Below are 15,056 nucleotides of genomic sequence, written 5' to 3' on the forward strand. Positions count from 1 at the left end.
TCAACTTCACATGGACTAACAAATATTTAAAGGCACCTTCAATTTCGTAAATCAGTAGTAGCAACTTTTGAGGTTCTTACAGCAAGCCCTACATTAGAAACAACAGGCATTTAATACACATTGGTCTCAAGTGTGTGTATGAGAACTTCGACACCGGTTCACCATGCCCCAATCCAAGACTTCACAAAAGTTTCACTAAATACTCGCCTGTGTGATTAATGGGCTGGAGTCCCTTGGGGGTGGAATCGCAAACAGTGGAGTCATGGGATCATCGTTCAAAAGTAATGCAAAATCTCGCCTGCAAAAATCTTATTCTTCGGAGTACCTAATTTGCATAGTAGTAGGAATTGACTCATTAAGCAGTTTCTTCCAAGTACCTAGTTTGGGTAGTAGTAGGTATAGACTCATTAGACAGTCATCAACTTACATATTAAAAAGAAAATGGTGAAGCGGTTTTAAGTAGTATGTAACTGAGTAGCAGTGCGTTCTTCTGAACCCATAGTTTGCGAAGAAAAGGACTCCATAAATACATCTTCAAAATTCTTGATCACAAGTGTTCTGGAAAAAGAATCAAGACTGTTTGATAACTAGTCCATCATAAAGGTACTTGCACCCATGTGCAGATCGGCGGCTGCTTGAAAAGGCCTTGTTAGGAATGCCCCTGCCTGAAGATATACGTCCCTGATGAGTATCATTTTCTAACTTCAGAAAAGCGTCCTTCATAAACACAGATCGTATTTAATTCTCGAGTGCATCCTTATGTAAGTTCAATTTTTGATTTCATTAATTAATTAAGCAGGCAATTAAAAAAATTTCCGATACCGTTATGCAAAATCACTCCACTGGATTTGTATAAATATACCCTTTGCAGAAATGTGTGACGAGCGCTTTTATAGAAATATCTTATTTTTCATAAAAGTGCCGAAAATTATTTTCATCCCTTGCGTCGTCAATCTATAATTCAAATGAAAACGACATTTGCAAATGTGTTTTTCATTTGCATAAATACCCCTGCCGTAAGTGTTCATATCCTTTTGGAGGTTGGATTTTTTTTAAAATTAGAGACTGATTTTTGTAAGGAACACACGTCTTTTGCCAAGGCACCCTTTTGAAGTATTTTATTTTTTCGAACATCGATCGATCTTTATAAAGGTGTGTTTACCTTTATATCTGGGTACCATTATGAAGGTGCTCATAAAGAGCCACTGCAAAAAATAATATACATTCCAATAACTGGACACATTGCAGATGAAATTAAGGAAAGGCGAGCTGCATAATATACACTGATTCTAGATACTCCTTTTAAACCCACAACTACATTTTAATCTTGACATTAGCTATATACAGTTTCTATAACATGCGGCCCATCCTCCTACATGCCAAGTGTTAGGCATTAGTGAAGTGCATTAGTGTTAGGCATTAGTGAAGTTGATCTTCACCATTTGCCATTCTACACTCTTAACCTAAAAGGTTCATGTTCATTCACACAGGTTCTTTTGTAAATGCAAAAACATTAATATTATGATACACATATGATTGTATATATGTGTATCATAATATTAATGGTACATAATTCTTACGGTGGCTCGTTTTTTACCTTTCCCCGTATATTCTTACGGTGGCTCGTTCGTTACCGTAAACTATTCATTACATGAAGTCAATTTCTGGCAACTAAAGACCTCTTGACAAAGAATCTTTAATCCTTAGAGATTCTTTGTTAAGAGTTCGTAAAGCGCTACATATTTTGCAGTTTTAATGAGAAATCTCTCCAGGTGCCTACCAGGAGCGCCGACACAAAATGCACATTTATCTGTTTTGCATTTTTGGCCTTGTTGCCCTATATAAATATGATTTATTTCTTGACGTTTCATAAAGCTTAATCATAGATTTTTGAGTTAGCCTGTATGTATAACAGAAAGATGAATTTTACTTTGTCGATGCATGTGACAGATGATCCCCTTAAGATGGGAAGCTTAGCAAAGTTATTCATATGTCGTAACGGAAATTAAAAAAAAAATATTATACAGTCAAAAGTCTTTAATCCGGACTCGTCGGGACTTCGGCGATTCCGGATTATCGGGTTTTCCGGATTATAGATCATCAGTTTAAATCTGGTAAGTTGACATGCAGAAATTATAAAATTAAAAATATGAAACCGTAATTTATGAAATAAAGAGCAATTATGATTTAAAGGGTATCAAAATTTACAAAAAAAAGTTTAATTTTTATTTGTTTACTATATTAAACATTTCTTTCAACACGCACATGCCTAAAGCACACATTACCCATAGTCGAAATTAGAAAATTGCAACCAGAAAACTATTTGATGTGCATTCATGATACTTATAATGACAAGGAATTTGATTTAAATCATATCAAAGACGGAGTACATCGAGATGAAATACTACATTTAGTAAGGAATTATAAGCCGAATAAAATAAAAACATCTGCCTTGAAGATAAGGATAGTGCTGACAGATCAACTTCCAGTTCATTGGGCCGCCACGACGTTTCTCCCCCCACCGAGAGCAGCGTGAAATTGATAAACAGATTCGGAATGGTTAGAGAAACAAAGGATATGCCTTTATCCATTTTTTGCAGCAATTCCACTTTTTGTTTGATGGACATCGAAACATGCTTTCGCTTTGTAGATCCTTTGGCAGCTCCAGAATCGGAAATTCTTTTTGACATAATCGAACGTTCAAGCTTAGTTTTATAAAATTGCTCTAACAGTCTGCAAAAAATAATAAGCCGGATCCAATTAGAAGATTAAGGAACAACGCAATCTGCAACATTAACTGAAATAGATAATTAGATAATTTTAGCTTAGCATATAGCGTCCGTTATACATTAAACGCGCATGCGTAAACGTATTATGCGCATGCGTAAACGTATATGCGCATACCTTTGCGCAATTGCGTTTATGCGTGCGCCGAAAGTTTGTAGCTTTGAGGTCCGGATTATAGATCATTCCGGATTATGGACGTCCGGATTAAAGACTTTTGACTGTATCATAAAACTATGGAACATGACTCCATATTAATTTAATTTACTGAAAAACAAGTCTAGAAAAATTTAATCATTATTAATAGGAAGAGTTGAAAGGTATTTCTTTCTCTTTAAGGGGGTCCTTTGTGGTATAATCGGAAGCACACCCCACTAGCAATCAGAGGTCCGGAGTTCGAAACTCGGTGAGGAAAACACATATTTTTCCTGACTGTTGGCTCCCGAACTAAAATGTGGTAGATAGTAATTTGTCAATATCAGGATTTAGCAAATGTGTCTCCACCTTCCTAGTCGCCCTTGAAGTGGGAGAGATTGTAAGGAATTTTTCCTTTATTCCCGAGCGCCTTCGTAGAGTAATTGGAAATAAATCCTGCTAGCAATTGGAAATTAGGCTAGTGTGCTGCATCTTTTTCATATCCTGCCTAGGCAAAGGTGTAGAGGAAGGGCAGAACATACAGGCCACTTATTAAGGGATTGCCTCCGAAGAACCTTGATTTTTTAAGCATATGTTAAAAAGGGCGAAGCTAAAAAGTTGTCTGTATTGTGAGAATCAGTTCCTAACTTACATTTGCCGTTTAAGATTTTTTTACAGTGTATGTTTCAATTGCTCCTTGCTAGAGAAGTTTAACGAAGTTGAAGTTGATTAAAAGCTATCTTCCATCAACTATGTGCTAAGATTTAATGGTTTGGCAGTCTTTTGCATTGAAAATAAATATAGTAGCTAAAAACATTAATGAATTTTTGACGAAGCTATAAACAAATTTTCAGAAGTCAAAACTCACTAAAAACAGTTATAGCCTTTTTTTTTTTTTTTTTTTATTATTCACAGAAAATTTAACATTTTTTAAATCATAAAAATGGCTGATTAATAAGACTTTTTTTAACATAAATTTATCTGATTAATGTAAATTATTTTTACCTTAATCTTAAGACTTTTGTTTTCCAAATCAATTCAAATATTTAATTTTATTTAAATAAATGTTAATTATATATTTCTGTTGACATTTTATATGTTGATTATTATAATAAGGGGTGGAGGAGCTAGTGAGATTTCCCTCCTGAGCCTCAATTACTAGGTCTGCTACTGCAGATAGTATTTTGCATGTTTGGCATATTTCTTGCTTTGACAAACCTAATGATTTTAGAAAATTACATTTTATGTTTGTACAGCTCTTCCATCCTTAGAATGGTCAATTTACTAAGCATAAAAACCTATCTCAAACATTCTGTGCATGTGTATTTTTATGTTATGTAAGCTAATAGGAAATATTTAATAATGGAAATTTCCCTCATTCATAGTCAGTTTAGAATCCACAAAAGACAATAGAAGTGTTATAAATAATGTACATAAAGAAAAATGCGTAATATATTCTAAAAAATTGAGAAGGAAATTGCAGATATCTGAATGTTGAAATAAATATCGATAAACAAAACAACAGTAAACTCAAATTTATGCTTATTTTAAAATCGAATGATAGAGTTAAAAAAAATATATCTCTGAAGAGTAAGATTACGTATACTACATTAAAAGGAACGATTAGCTTTATTTATGACTTTTCACTCATTAAAAAAAAAAAAAAAATAGAATTTTATTATCGGGTAAAGAAGCTAATGGGATAAATGAAGCTAACAGAATTATATATATGTTGTCCTCTATTGAAGACATATGTGTTATTTCTTTCCATTGACTAATCTTAATTTTCATGTTGTTCTTATATATGAATTTTAAATTAAGAGTGTATCTGTGTCCCCTTTTTTTTTTTTTTTTTTCTTTTTCCAGGCAGGGAGACATCTTTTATAAAATTATAAGTATGCAATATTTACTATTGAACAGGAAAGGAGAGCTGTATGGAAAACTACCACAAAAGGGAAATTAAATTTTTTGACAGGATGAAATATAAAATACTTATCAACAATTAAAGTCCTTGTTAATAATATTCAGCTGAATTTTAAATATATATATATAATTTTATGAATAAAAATTGAAGCTAACACAATTAAAATAATAAATTAAAAAATTTATTTACATGCATACAATTTTATATTAAATACACAGATAATTTTCGTACCATTACAAAAAATAAACAGATGATTATTTCTTTCTCATACACTCACAGACACTAATAAAAAATTATTTTATTAGAGTTTTGAAATAACAACAGTTCCCCCCCTTCCTTTTAAATTCAACAACTTTTAAAATTACAGTGATTTTTATTAAAACATAATAAATATAGTTTGATTAAATACGAGGGCTATCCAGAAAGTAGATTACGTTTTGGAATAAAAAAATAAACAAAGTATAGGAAACAAATTTTATTATATACAGATGAAAGCCACACTCAAATACTACTTTTCTACATAGTCACCATACAAATTAAGGCATTTATCGTAGCGATGTACGAGCTTGGAAATTCCTTCGTCGAAAAATTCGGCCGCCTGCGCCTTCAACCACTTCGTTACCTCTTCTTGCAGCTGTGCGTCGTCATCAAAACGCTGCATAGCCAGCCACTTCTTCATTGCTGGGAATAGGTGGAAGTCGCTCGGTGCCAGGTCGGGACTGTACGGCGGATGAGGAAACAACCCCCACTTAAAAGATTCGAGAACTTTACGAGTGACATTTGCCGTGTGGGGCCGGGCGTTGTCGTGAATCAACAAGATCTTAGAGCTCAACATTCCTCTGCGCTTGTTTTGAATTGCTCTTCTGAGTTTTTGGAGAGTTTGGCAATACCTTTGAGAGTTTATTGTAGTGCCTCTTTCCAGGAAGTCCACCAAAATTACACCTTTTCTGTCCCAAAAAACAGTCGCCATCATCTTCCTTGCCGACATTGTTTGCATGCATTTCTTGGGTTTTTAGGGAGAACTTGTGTGCCCCCACTGCATTGATTGCAATTTCGTTTCACAGTTCACATGTTTCACCCATGTTTCGTCACCAGTAACGATGCGATCGAGTAAAGAGTCACCATCCTTATGGTAAGCGTCCAAAAAGTTCAACGCTGCAGCCATTCGCTGATTTTTGTGGTCCTCTGTCAAGATTTTTGGAATCCATCTTGCACAAAACTTGTGGTAACCAAGCTTTTCGCTGATGATTTCGTGCAACAAACTTCGCGAAATTTGTGGAAAACTCAAAGAAAGTTCCGTTATTGTGAAATTTCGATTTTCACGGACTTTAGCATCGACTTTTTCGAGAAGTTCGGCGGTCACTATGCTGGGTCTCCCACTTCGATCTTCGTCGTGAACATTGGTTCGGCCATTTTGAAATCTTATGACCCACTGACGCACTCCACCTTCAGTGATAATGTTGTCCCCATACACTTCACGAAGCTGCCGATAGATTTCTATCGGTTTACAGTTTTTTGCAGTCAGAAACCTTATTACTGAGCGCACCTCGCGGGATTTTCAATTAACGCAGACATTTCAAACCGTCACAGTATCTGAACGGAGCACAGCACGAACCTCTCACTAGCACGGCTAGATGCAGACTGAACTGCGCAACGCTCTGACCCCAAGATGGCCGCGCTAGCCCCGCCCCTAGCGGACACAGACGGAAACGTAATCTACTTCCTGGAGGCCCTCGTATTCCTTTCACAAATAGTTCAACTAATATTACATAGCTCATATTAAATGTCTCTACTAATAAAAAATAAAGGAAATAAAGGATCTTTCTCAAAAATTCTTTTTTATATATAGACATATAATTATAAATGTATCAGTTCACTTCTTCTATAATTATATTTTGTGAAAATATTCTTAAACTATTGAAAAGAAAGAAATTTCCTTCATTTTAAAATGGTTATGAGATGGATTTGAATGTAATGATGACAAAGAAGACATTTTTTAATAATAAAAAGAGAAAAAAAATCTAAAATAGCTTAAACATAGATACCTTGGAAAAAAATTATAAATATTAATAAAAATAAAACAGCCACTTGAACGAGATTTTCATTTCCGTATAAAATACATAAATTTCATCTTTCATTTCCTATTTATCTGTTTTGGTATTTTCTAATTTAAGAAATTTTGTCTCAAATCACGTTTCATCATGAATCACGATGCATTAATTCTAGATTCAATGGCAATTACTTTCACAGAGCATATATAAATTGAACTATATGCTATCAATTTCATATCAAGGCTTTCCATATGAAAATGATGTAATAACACATAAGCTAGAATTTTAATAGTAACAGCACTGTGAGACATAACAGTTGGCTTACTGTAGGAACTATCCAGCAATGCAATCATTACCTTACTGTTACATCCAATGATGCAATACATTTGCTTATCATCTGATAAGCTTGTTTTAAAATGATTTCATTGAAGGATACTATAAGTCAGTGTAAGCAACTGAAAAATTGGTATGCAGGTTTTATGGCTTAATTGTCTGATTTATCAAGATTTAGGCATTAAGTTTTTATTTTGTTTAATGTTTCTTTTTAGAACGTTGTTTGGTTTGCTTGGTTCAGCCATTTGCCCTGGAGTTGCTGACCTTGGGTGATTACATCTTAATGACACTACTAGAATGATGCTGACAGCAGGATGAATAATTTTGTTGCATAACTTAGCTGACAGCTCCTCCATATATACTAGTCTGCTGTTTCTGCTCACTAAATCAGCTGGAAGCATTAAAAATTATAAATATGAAACAATTTGCATAATAATTACAAAATAGAATTGTAATAAATTTATTTATATTTTTAGTTCATTTATTTATTGAACAAAATAAATGTTAAAAGTTATTAAAATGCAGCACTAAATTAAAATTATAACACTTGTAGAATACTATAAAAACACTGATGCTACAAATGCTAAATTAACCAAGTATTGGGACTTTAAAGTGACTTATAATGGTAGGTTAGCTTTTTGAATGCATTTTAATTAGGAAGTGACTGATAATACTAGGTTAGCTTTCTGAAAGCATGAATTCATATCATACATAGAGAAAATTATGAAAACGTCCATGTAGCCAGTCTATTTGGCATGATACAGAAGCAATAAACATGTTTAATGATAAAACTGAAATGAATAAAAATATTAATGAGGTTAAATTTATAATTTTGTTGTTCTTTTGCATTTCAGTTAATATCTCTAAAGTAAAAACTGTCCGGCTTAACACTGTCCACTTTCTCTTTGACAAAAATGAACATTATTCTCAATAATGACAATTTGAACATTAATTGTGAATTATAGTAAATTTGCTAGCTGCTGTTCTATTCATTCACAATAATAATGGCTTGAGTAAATTTCTGCGTTTATTTTATTTATGACCTCCCAACATTTTTTTTTACTATGCTTTATCCCAGTGCTCCGCAACCGGTGTGCCACGGCACACTTGTTAGCCATGAGTAGGATATAGGTGTGCCACAATCAAATACATGTATTTGACATTTTACAATTTTTTATCATGTATTTAATACACAATGACAATTTTTTTCACTTAATAATGTCTATTTTAAATGTTTTTATATATTTCACTGTTGTGTGGTTGTGTGTGTGATCGTAAGTGTGTCAGCATTTGAATTTTTTCGGCACTTCCTTGACAACTCGGAACTCTTTGGTGTGCCACGAAATTCCAGAAAGATTTTTTGTGCGTCGCAGGTGAGAAAAGGTTGCGGAGCACTGCTTTATCCTATAGTTCCAATTTGAGGTAACATGGTGCAAATATCCAGAGTTAAACTGTCATAACAGTACTATTTACAACTGAAGTCAGCAAGCACATATCATAAAATTTCAGTTATATGTAGAAATAATTTATAAGCAAATAAATCTTTATCATTTGGCCAATCTCAATTTAACAAACTAATTTTCATAACCTTTTTTAGTTTTCTTTATTCTGCAGATAATCAAAACCATTATTAAAGAGCGATTACTGTACATGATTATTAAGAAATATATACATTTGCATACTTCAGCTTTGCTACTTTTTACCTTTAACAAGCTAATATTTAAGTACTAAAATATAATACAGTTATATCTCTGAAGTTATGTGATAGATGCAATTAATGAAAGTTCTGACCTCAGATTCCCAGTAGTCAGGATGTTATTTAATTATTACTGTTTTGTTATTAGGATCAGTTTCAGAAATGTACATAAGTAATAAAATGCATGTATGCACTTACACACACATCCATCCATCCATCCATACATGCACATATACATAATTCTGAATCTTGTCCTGATAACAGAAGAATACCTATTTATCTTGCATACAAAACAATGCATATGAATTTAAGTTAAAAAGAACCAGTGGCTAAAAATGCACTTGTTTAAAAATATTATACATTTCATAAGAATTTATCAAATTTTCTCATTCGCATAAAGCTAATTTAAATTTAAATTATGAAAATTTAATTGTATACGAGTAAAAGATTAATAATTGCTGTAAATATTTTCAGAATAATTTTCAGAATGTATAATTCCAATCTATTTTTTGAACCAAAGAATGAAAGTAACAACACTGTGCATAAAAACGTAGAACAACTGCATTGTTAACACAATTAATAACTCAAGTGCTGTTTTGAAGAAAAGTATGGGATTTTTAGAGCAATTAGCGTAAATTATTAGACTTTGATGCTGCTTATTTTATTAAAGCTAATTCTTATGTATAGACACAGGTTTTGTTCACCAGCATTTTATGAATTATTCAAAATTTCAAATACAAATTAACTACAGGTATAAATGTGTGAAATAAAATAAGCAGCCTTATTAAAGCAGACAGAGCCTTGCAATATTTAAAAGTTACATGTTACAAAATTGGCAATTCAATCAGCTTATTTTGTTATGGTGGCCACTTTAATATACAAGTGTCACCTGTATATATTCAAATATATTTTAGGAGCATTGAGCATAAATAAAAAGTTGTATTTGACCTTTCTGGTCCTTCTTCCCTACATAAATTTAGCATCTGAGGTAGCTATTTTATTTTTTAAAAGGTAGAAATAAATATAATAGAGCTTTATTTTCTTCAATTGCAATTAACTCCCGATAACGATTTATGAAAATATGAGTTAATTATTATTTGCTATTTTTTTTTGGGGGGGGGGTCATGCAACTACCTTATTTTACAAAAGGTAGAAATAAATAGACTAGAGCTTTATTTTTTTCAATTGAAATGAACTCCCGACAACGATTTGAGAAAACATGAACTAATTAGGATTTGCGATTTTCCAACTTTCATTTTGACTTACCGTTAACGTTCCGTAAACAGAATAGAGCATTATTTTTAGCATTATCGGGTGTTAATAACGATTTTGAAAATATGAACTAATTATGATTTGCGATTTTGAACTAATTATGATTTGCGATTTTCCAACTTCTATTTTGTCTTGCCATAACGTTTCCTAAATCTATATAAACAGAAAAAATCCCTTTTCGTCCTTCAAGAAAATTCCCTGAGTGGGTTGCAAGTTTGTAAAGCTTGTCAGGGTTACCATAATCTGGCGCACACGCACTCTTCTGAGATGTCAACAAATCGCCAAGGGCCGGTTATCTGAAAACTGCCGTAAATGCACTTTGCAACTTCATTCTGTAGTCATCATTATATTTTTTTTTTTCATAGCTAAAAAAAATTGCAAAATATTTTAATTCGATTTCCGTCTGACTTTTTGAAACCAATTTATACATATAGAAATCTATAAGACTATCTATTCGCCTAGAATCAATTGTAGGCATGAAAAACAAACATCCTCTTTTTTATATAAATTTTCTGACTACATTATTTTTTTAGACATGTGGCCCATGGATCTTTGTGAATTTATTGATGTGGCTCTAGACGTGAAAGGTTGAAGACACCTACTTTAGATCATAAATGCTTTATTATTTGATAAATCACTATTTCATATTTTTAATTTTATAATTCCTACATATCCTCCTATTAGATTTAGGCTGATGATCTAATATCTGGCAACATTGCATAGGTTACCAGCGAGGATATTCCGTTTTTCATTAGTAGTACCAATATTGGCGATTTCATCGCCTGCACCAGCAAAACGGGAAAAATACTGATTTTGTTTGGTACACAGATGCTCATGCTTATAAAGTATGCATCCTTGCAAATTAAAAATTAAGTTTCTTTCAACACTGGATAAAAAACATAAAATTGTTTTTGGATGTAGTCTAGAATTGGGTGGCCCTTGGATTAGCGACAAATTTTGTTCAGTTTTGGGGATGAAACCTCATTTCTGGTTAAAATCAAATTTTAACTTCCTGATATTTTGTAAGTCAAAACAGGTGTGTACATGGACAAAGCCAAGACAGTTCGCAATGCCTAGTCTGTACAATTCTCCGATATTCTTTTAAGTGAAAATAAATCAATGTGTTCATGTACACCAAGTTTGTGCAATTCTTTGACTTCTTATTTTAGTTTTCTGCTCCAGCCATCTTGAAATTGTGCCTTCCTGGCACCTCTCTTAGCATCAAAAAGGAATCGCAAAAAAAAAAAAAAAAAAAAAAGGCACCCAATTCTAAACATTAACAATATGTACTATATTTGAGTTCCTTACCTGCATAGAAATATTACTGCCATGCTGATTCATTTTTACAAACATGGCGCTGCTCTACTTGGTAACTCTAGGATTTGAAAGAATTTATCTTAGACCATCTTGTTTCCCTTTATCAGTATAATATGTGATAAGCCTATACTGGTTTTATGAATGCTATACTGTGGAAATATTTGATATTGCAGGTAGATAGTCATAGTCATACTGGGAATACAAGATGATAATAGATTTAATTAGATAAAAAGTATGCAAAAAAAAAAAAAAAAAAATGGAACTATGTAATTTTCCTGCAGATCTTTAGTCTTTTACCACAATAAACAAATCACTTAATATATTATTTCATTACAGGTACAAGAAACACACCTTTATCATTAATTCAATAGCACATAGAAACATTTGTAAGCAAAACACAAAGAACATACAAGTTACAGTACACATATGAGATGAAACATTTAGCACTGCTCCAGAACTGCATCTCAGAAGTATGTGAAAGTGATAACAAGCATATGATCATCTCAGTGCATTTTGGTAGGTAACAGATGTAACACTGAATAAAAGTTATACAAAAATCTGTGAAAAATTATATCCAGTGTCAAAAATTCAAATTTTGGAAAAGGCGGAAAAAACACAAAATACATCATGACAGACTCTGAATAAGAGCAATAATCCAAGCCTTTTCAATCAAGGTGAAGCAGCTTTAGACTCTGTTGATTGTATAGATAAGCAAATATAGCTTCAAGTCAGATTTAGTTAAAAATGAAGTGAGATACAACATGCATAAACATAGTTCCTTGCTTTTTAGAAAGAAATAATTGGATTAAGATTTATTTGTATCAAATGATAATTCAAAATTCTCACGTTTTATAGCACCCGGTATAATACATTTAAATCTGAAATTCTACCACTGAGTGTCTCTCTTATTTACCAAGAATTTTCCCACCACTTAATACTGGCAACTGTTGTGTTTCAAACTCGCTTTACTGCAAAAAATGAGGTTTTTTTTGCTGCGTACACAAATCTGATAAATCCATATGCAAATGCTCACTGATAAATAAATGTTGGCACTAATTTAACAACTCTTCAAAAGACAGAACTTCTGGCTTATGCTTAGATCTACCTATGTTTACTCACAGTTTTCTAATGTCCAAACAAATTCTTACATACACAACATACTTCTCTATTCCGTGGATATACATATCTTAATAACTCTTCATTAAATTTGAAATACTTTACACACAAGTGTTCCCTACTGTGCAAATACGTGTACGAGTGTTTAAATTACTCTTCACACTAAATTACTTCTTACACATACATGAGGTTTCTCTCCTGCGTGAATACATGAATGAGCGTTTAAATTACCCTTCACACTAAATTACTTCTTAAATATTGCATACAAATGAGGTTTCTCTCGCGTGTGACTATGCATATGCTTGCTTAAATCACACTTTTGTTTAAATGACTTTTTACATACTACACACACATAAAGTTTATCCTCTGTGTATCGAAGCATGTGCTTGTTTAAATGACTTTTTACATACTGCCTACACATGAGGCTTCACTCCTGCGTGAATAAGCATATCCCTGTTTAAAGCACTGTTGTGTTTAAATGACTTCTTACATACATGACTTCTCTTCTGTGTGAATAAGCATATGCTTACGTAAATCACACTTTTGTTTAAATGACTTCTTACATACTTCACAAACATGAGGTTTCTCTCCTGTGTAAATAAGCATATGGCATTTTAAATTACTCTTGTGTTTAAATGACTTCTTACATACTTCACACACATGAGGTTTCTTTCCTGTGTGAGTAAGCATATGTCTGCTTAAATGAGACTTCTGACTAAATGCCTTCTTACATACTTCACATACATGAGATTTCTCTTCTGTGTGAATAAGCATATGAATGTTTAAGTGAATCTTCTGTGTAAATGACTTCTCACATACTTCACACACATGAGGTTTCTCTTCCGTGTGAATAAGTATATGTCTGTTTAAATTACTCACCCGATTAAATGACTTGTTACATACTTCACACACATGAGGTTTCTCTCCTGTGTGAATAAGTATATGCTTGTTTAAAGCACCCTTCTCATTAAATAACTTCTTACATACTTCACACACATGAGGTTTCTCTTCTGTGTGAATAAGCATATGGTTGTTTAAAGCACATTTCTGGCTAAATGACTTCTCACATACTTCACACACATGAGGTTTCTCTCCTGTGTGAAGAAGCATATGGCTGTTTAAACCAGACTTCCAACTAAATGCCTTATTACATACTTCACACATATGAGGTTTTTCTCCTGTGTGAATAAGCATATGGCTATTTAAATTACACTTCTGACTAAACGACTTCTTACATACTTCACAGACATAAGGTTTTTCTCCTGCGTGAATAAACATATGAATGTTTAAATTACTCTTCTTGCAAAATGTCTTCTTACATATTTCACATATATAAGTTTTCTCTCCTGCATGAGTAGGCCCATGCATGTTTACACTGAACGTTTGACTTAATGATTCATTAAATACTTCACACACACGAGGTTTTTCTCCTGTGTAAATAAGCAGATGAGTGTCTGAATTAATCTTTTAAATAAATGTGTACATACCTCACATATAAGAGCTTTCTCTCCAATGTGAATTAGCATATGCATCTTTAAAGTACGTTTTCGACTAAATGACATCATATAAATTTCATACGTATGAGGTTTGTGCTCAGTATGAATACGATTGTGGTGTTTTAAATAATACCTCTTGAAAACGATTTGTTAGATTGTAGCAAACCATGAATCTAGAACATCCTCCTCCTAGAACATGTAATTTCAGAAAATGAACATAGAACATCCTCCTTCTAGAACATGCAATTTCTGCAGAATATTGATAACTGTAACTGACATTCTTAATATATCTTGCTACATATCTTGTGATGAATTTCAACCTCTGAAGTAATGTAAAACGGACTGCTTATACGAAAAAAGTAATCGGCTTTTCAAGCTTTGAATGCTAAAAAGTATGAATCACACTACAGCATAAATTCAACTTTAAATAAAGTCACACATCATAGTTTTAAAACAGCCACTTTCATTAAAAAACTATAACTGCAGTAATTATTCAAATAATAAAATCGGTTTCAAAGAAAATAACCTTTTGCATCAGAGAAAAAAAAGAAAAGAAACATTTAATGTGCCACAACATTTTAAAACTTGAACATCTATCATAATTGGGAATTCGTTGTTGACAGGTTATCTTCACGAGAAAAAAGGGGAGGAGTTACGAGATTCTCTGGGTTGCATGAAGATCTACTAATAACTTTCTCGCCAAGTAATTTGGCGTTATCGGTTCATTCTTATTTCTGGAACTGTGGTTGAAGAGTGGTCTGTTTTTGATCCGTAAGTATGCTAAAATTCTACCATAAATTTTTAATACCTTGTTTTCCAAATTTGAATTTACATGCACTAAAAATCACGTTTACGGCTCGGCTTATCGTCGATGAATCGCGAGCTTGGCGAGTAAGAATGCAACGGCGCCAACGGGTTCTTTCCCGAAGCGC

At 32.8% G+C, this 15,056-nt stretch overlaps 1 protein-coding gene and 1 long non-coding RNA gene across 2 annotated transcripts; one reads left to right on the plus strand and one right to left on the minus strand.

Annotated features, from left to right (window-relative positions):
- The first annotated feature begins 6,716 nt into the window (after positions 1-6,716).
- Positions 6,717-7,702, plus strand: LOC146994023 (uncharacterized). The gene is made up of 2 exons (XR_015043967.1): positions 6,717-7,360; positions 7,443-7,702. It is a non-coding gene; the product is annotated as an uncharacterized LOC146994023 (long non-coding RNA).
- A 2,207-nt stretch (positions 7,703-9,909) lies between these two features.
- LOC146994024 (uncharacterized) lies at positions 9,910-15,053 on the minus strand. The gene has a single exon (XM_085826736.1). It carries the CDS (start codon positions 13,994-13,996, stop codon positions 13,115-13,117), a length of 882 nt encoding a protein of 293 aa, XP_085682862.1. The 5' UTR covers positions 13,997-15,053; the 3' UTR covers positions 9,910-13,114.
- Positions 15,054-15,056: the final 3 nt, after the last annotated feature.

This window comes from Stegodyphus dumicola, chromosome 11 (genome assembly GCF_044657685.1).
Source record: "Stegodyphus dumicola isolate Sdum_Otavi_A_Nest chromosome 11, ASM4465768v1".
Classification (NCBI taxonomy): Eukaryota; Metazoa; Arthropoda; class Arachnida; order Araneae; family Eresidae; genus Stegodyphus; species Stegodyphus dumicola.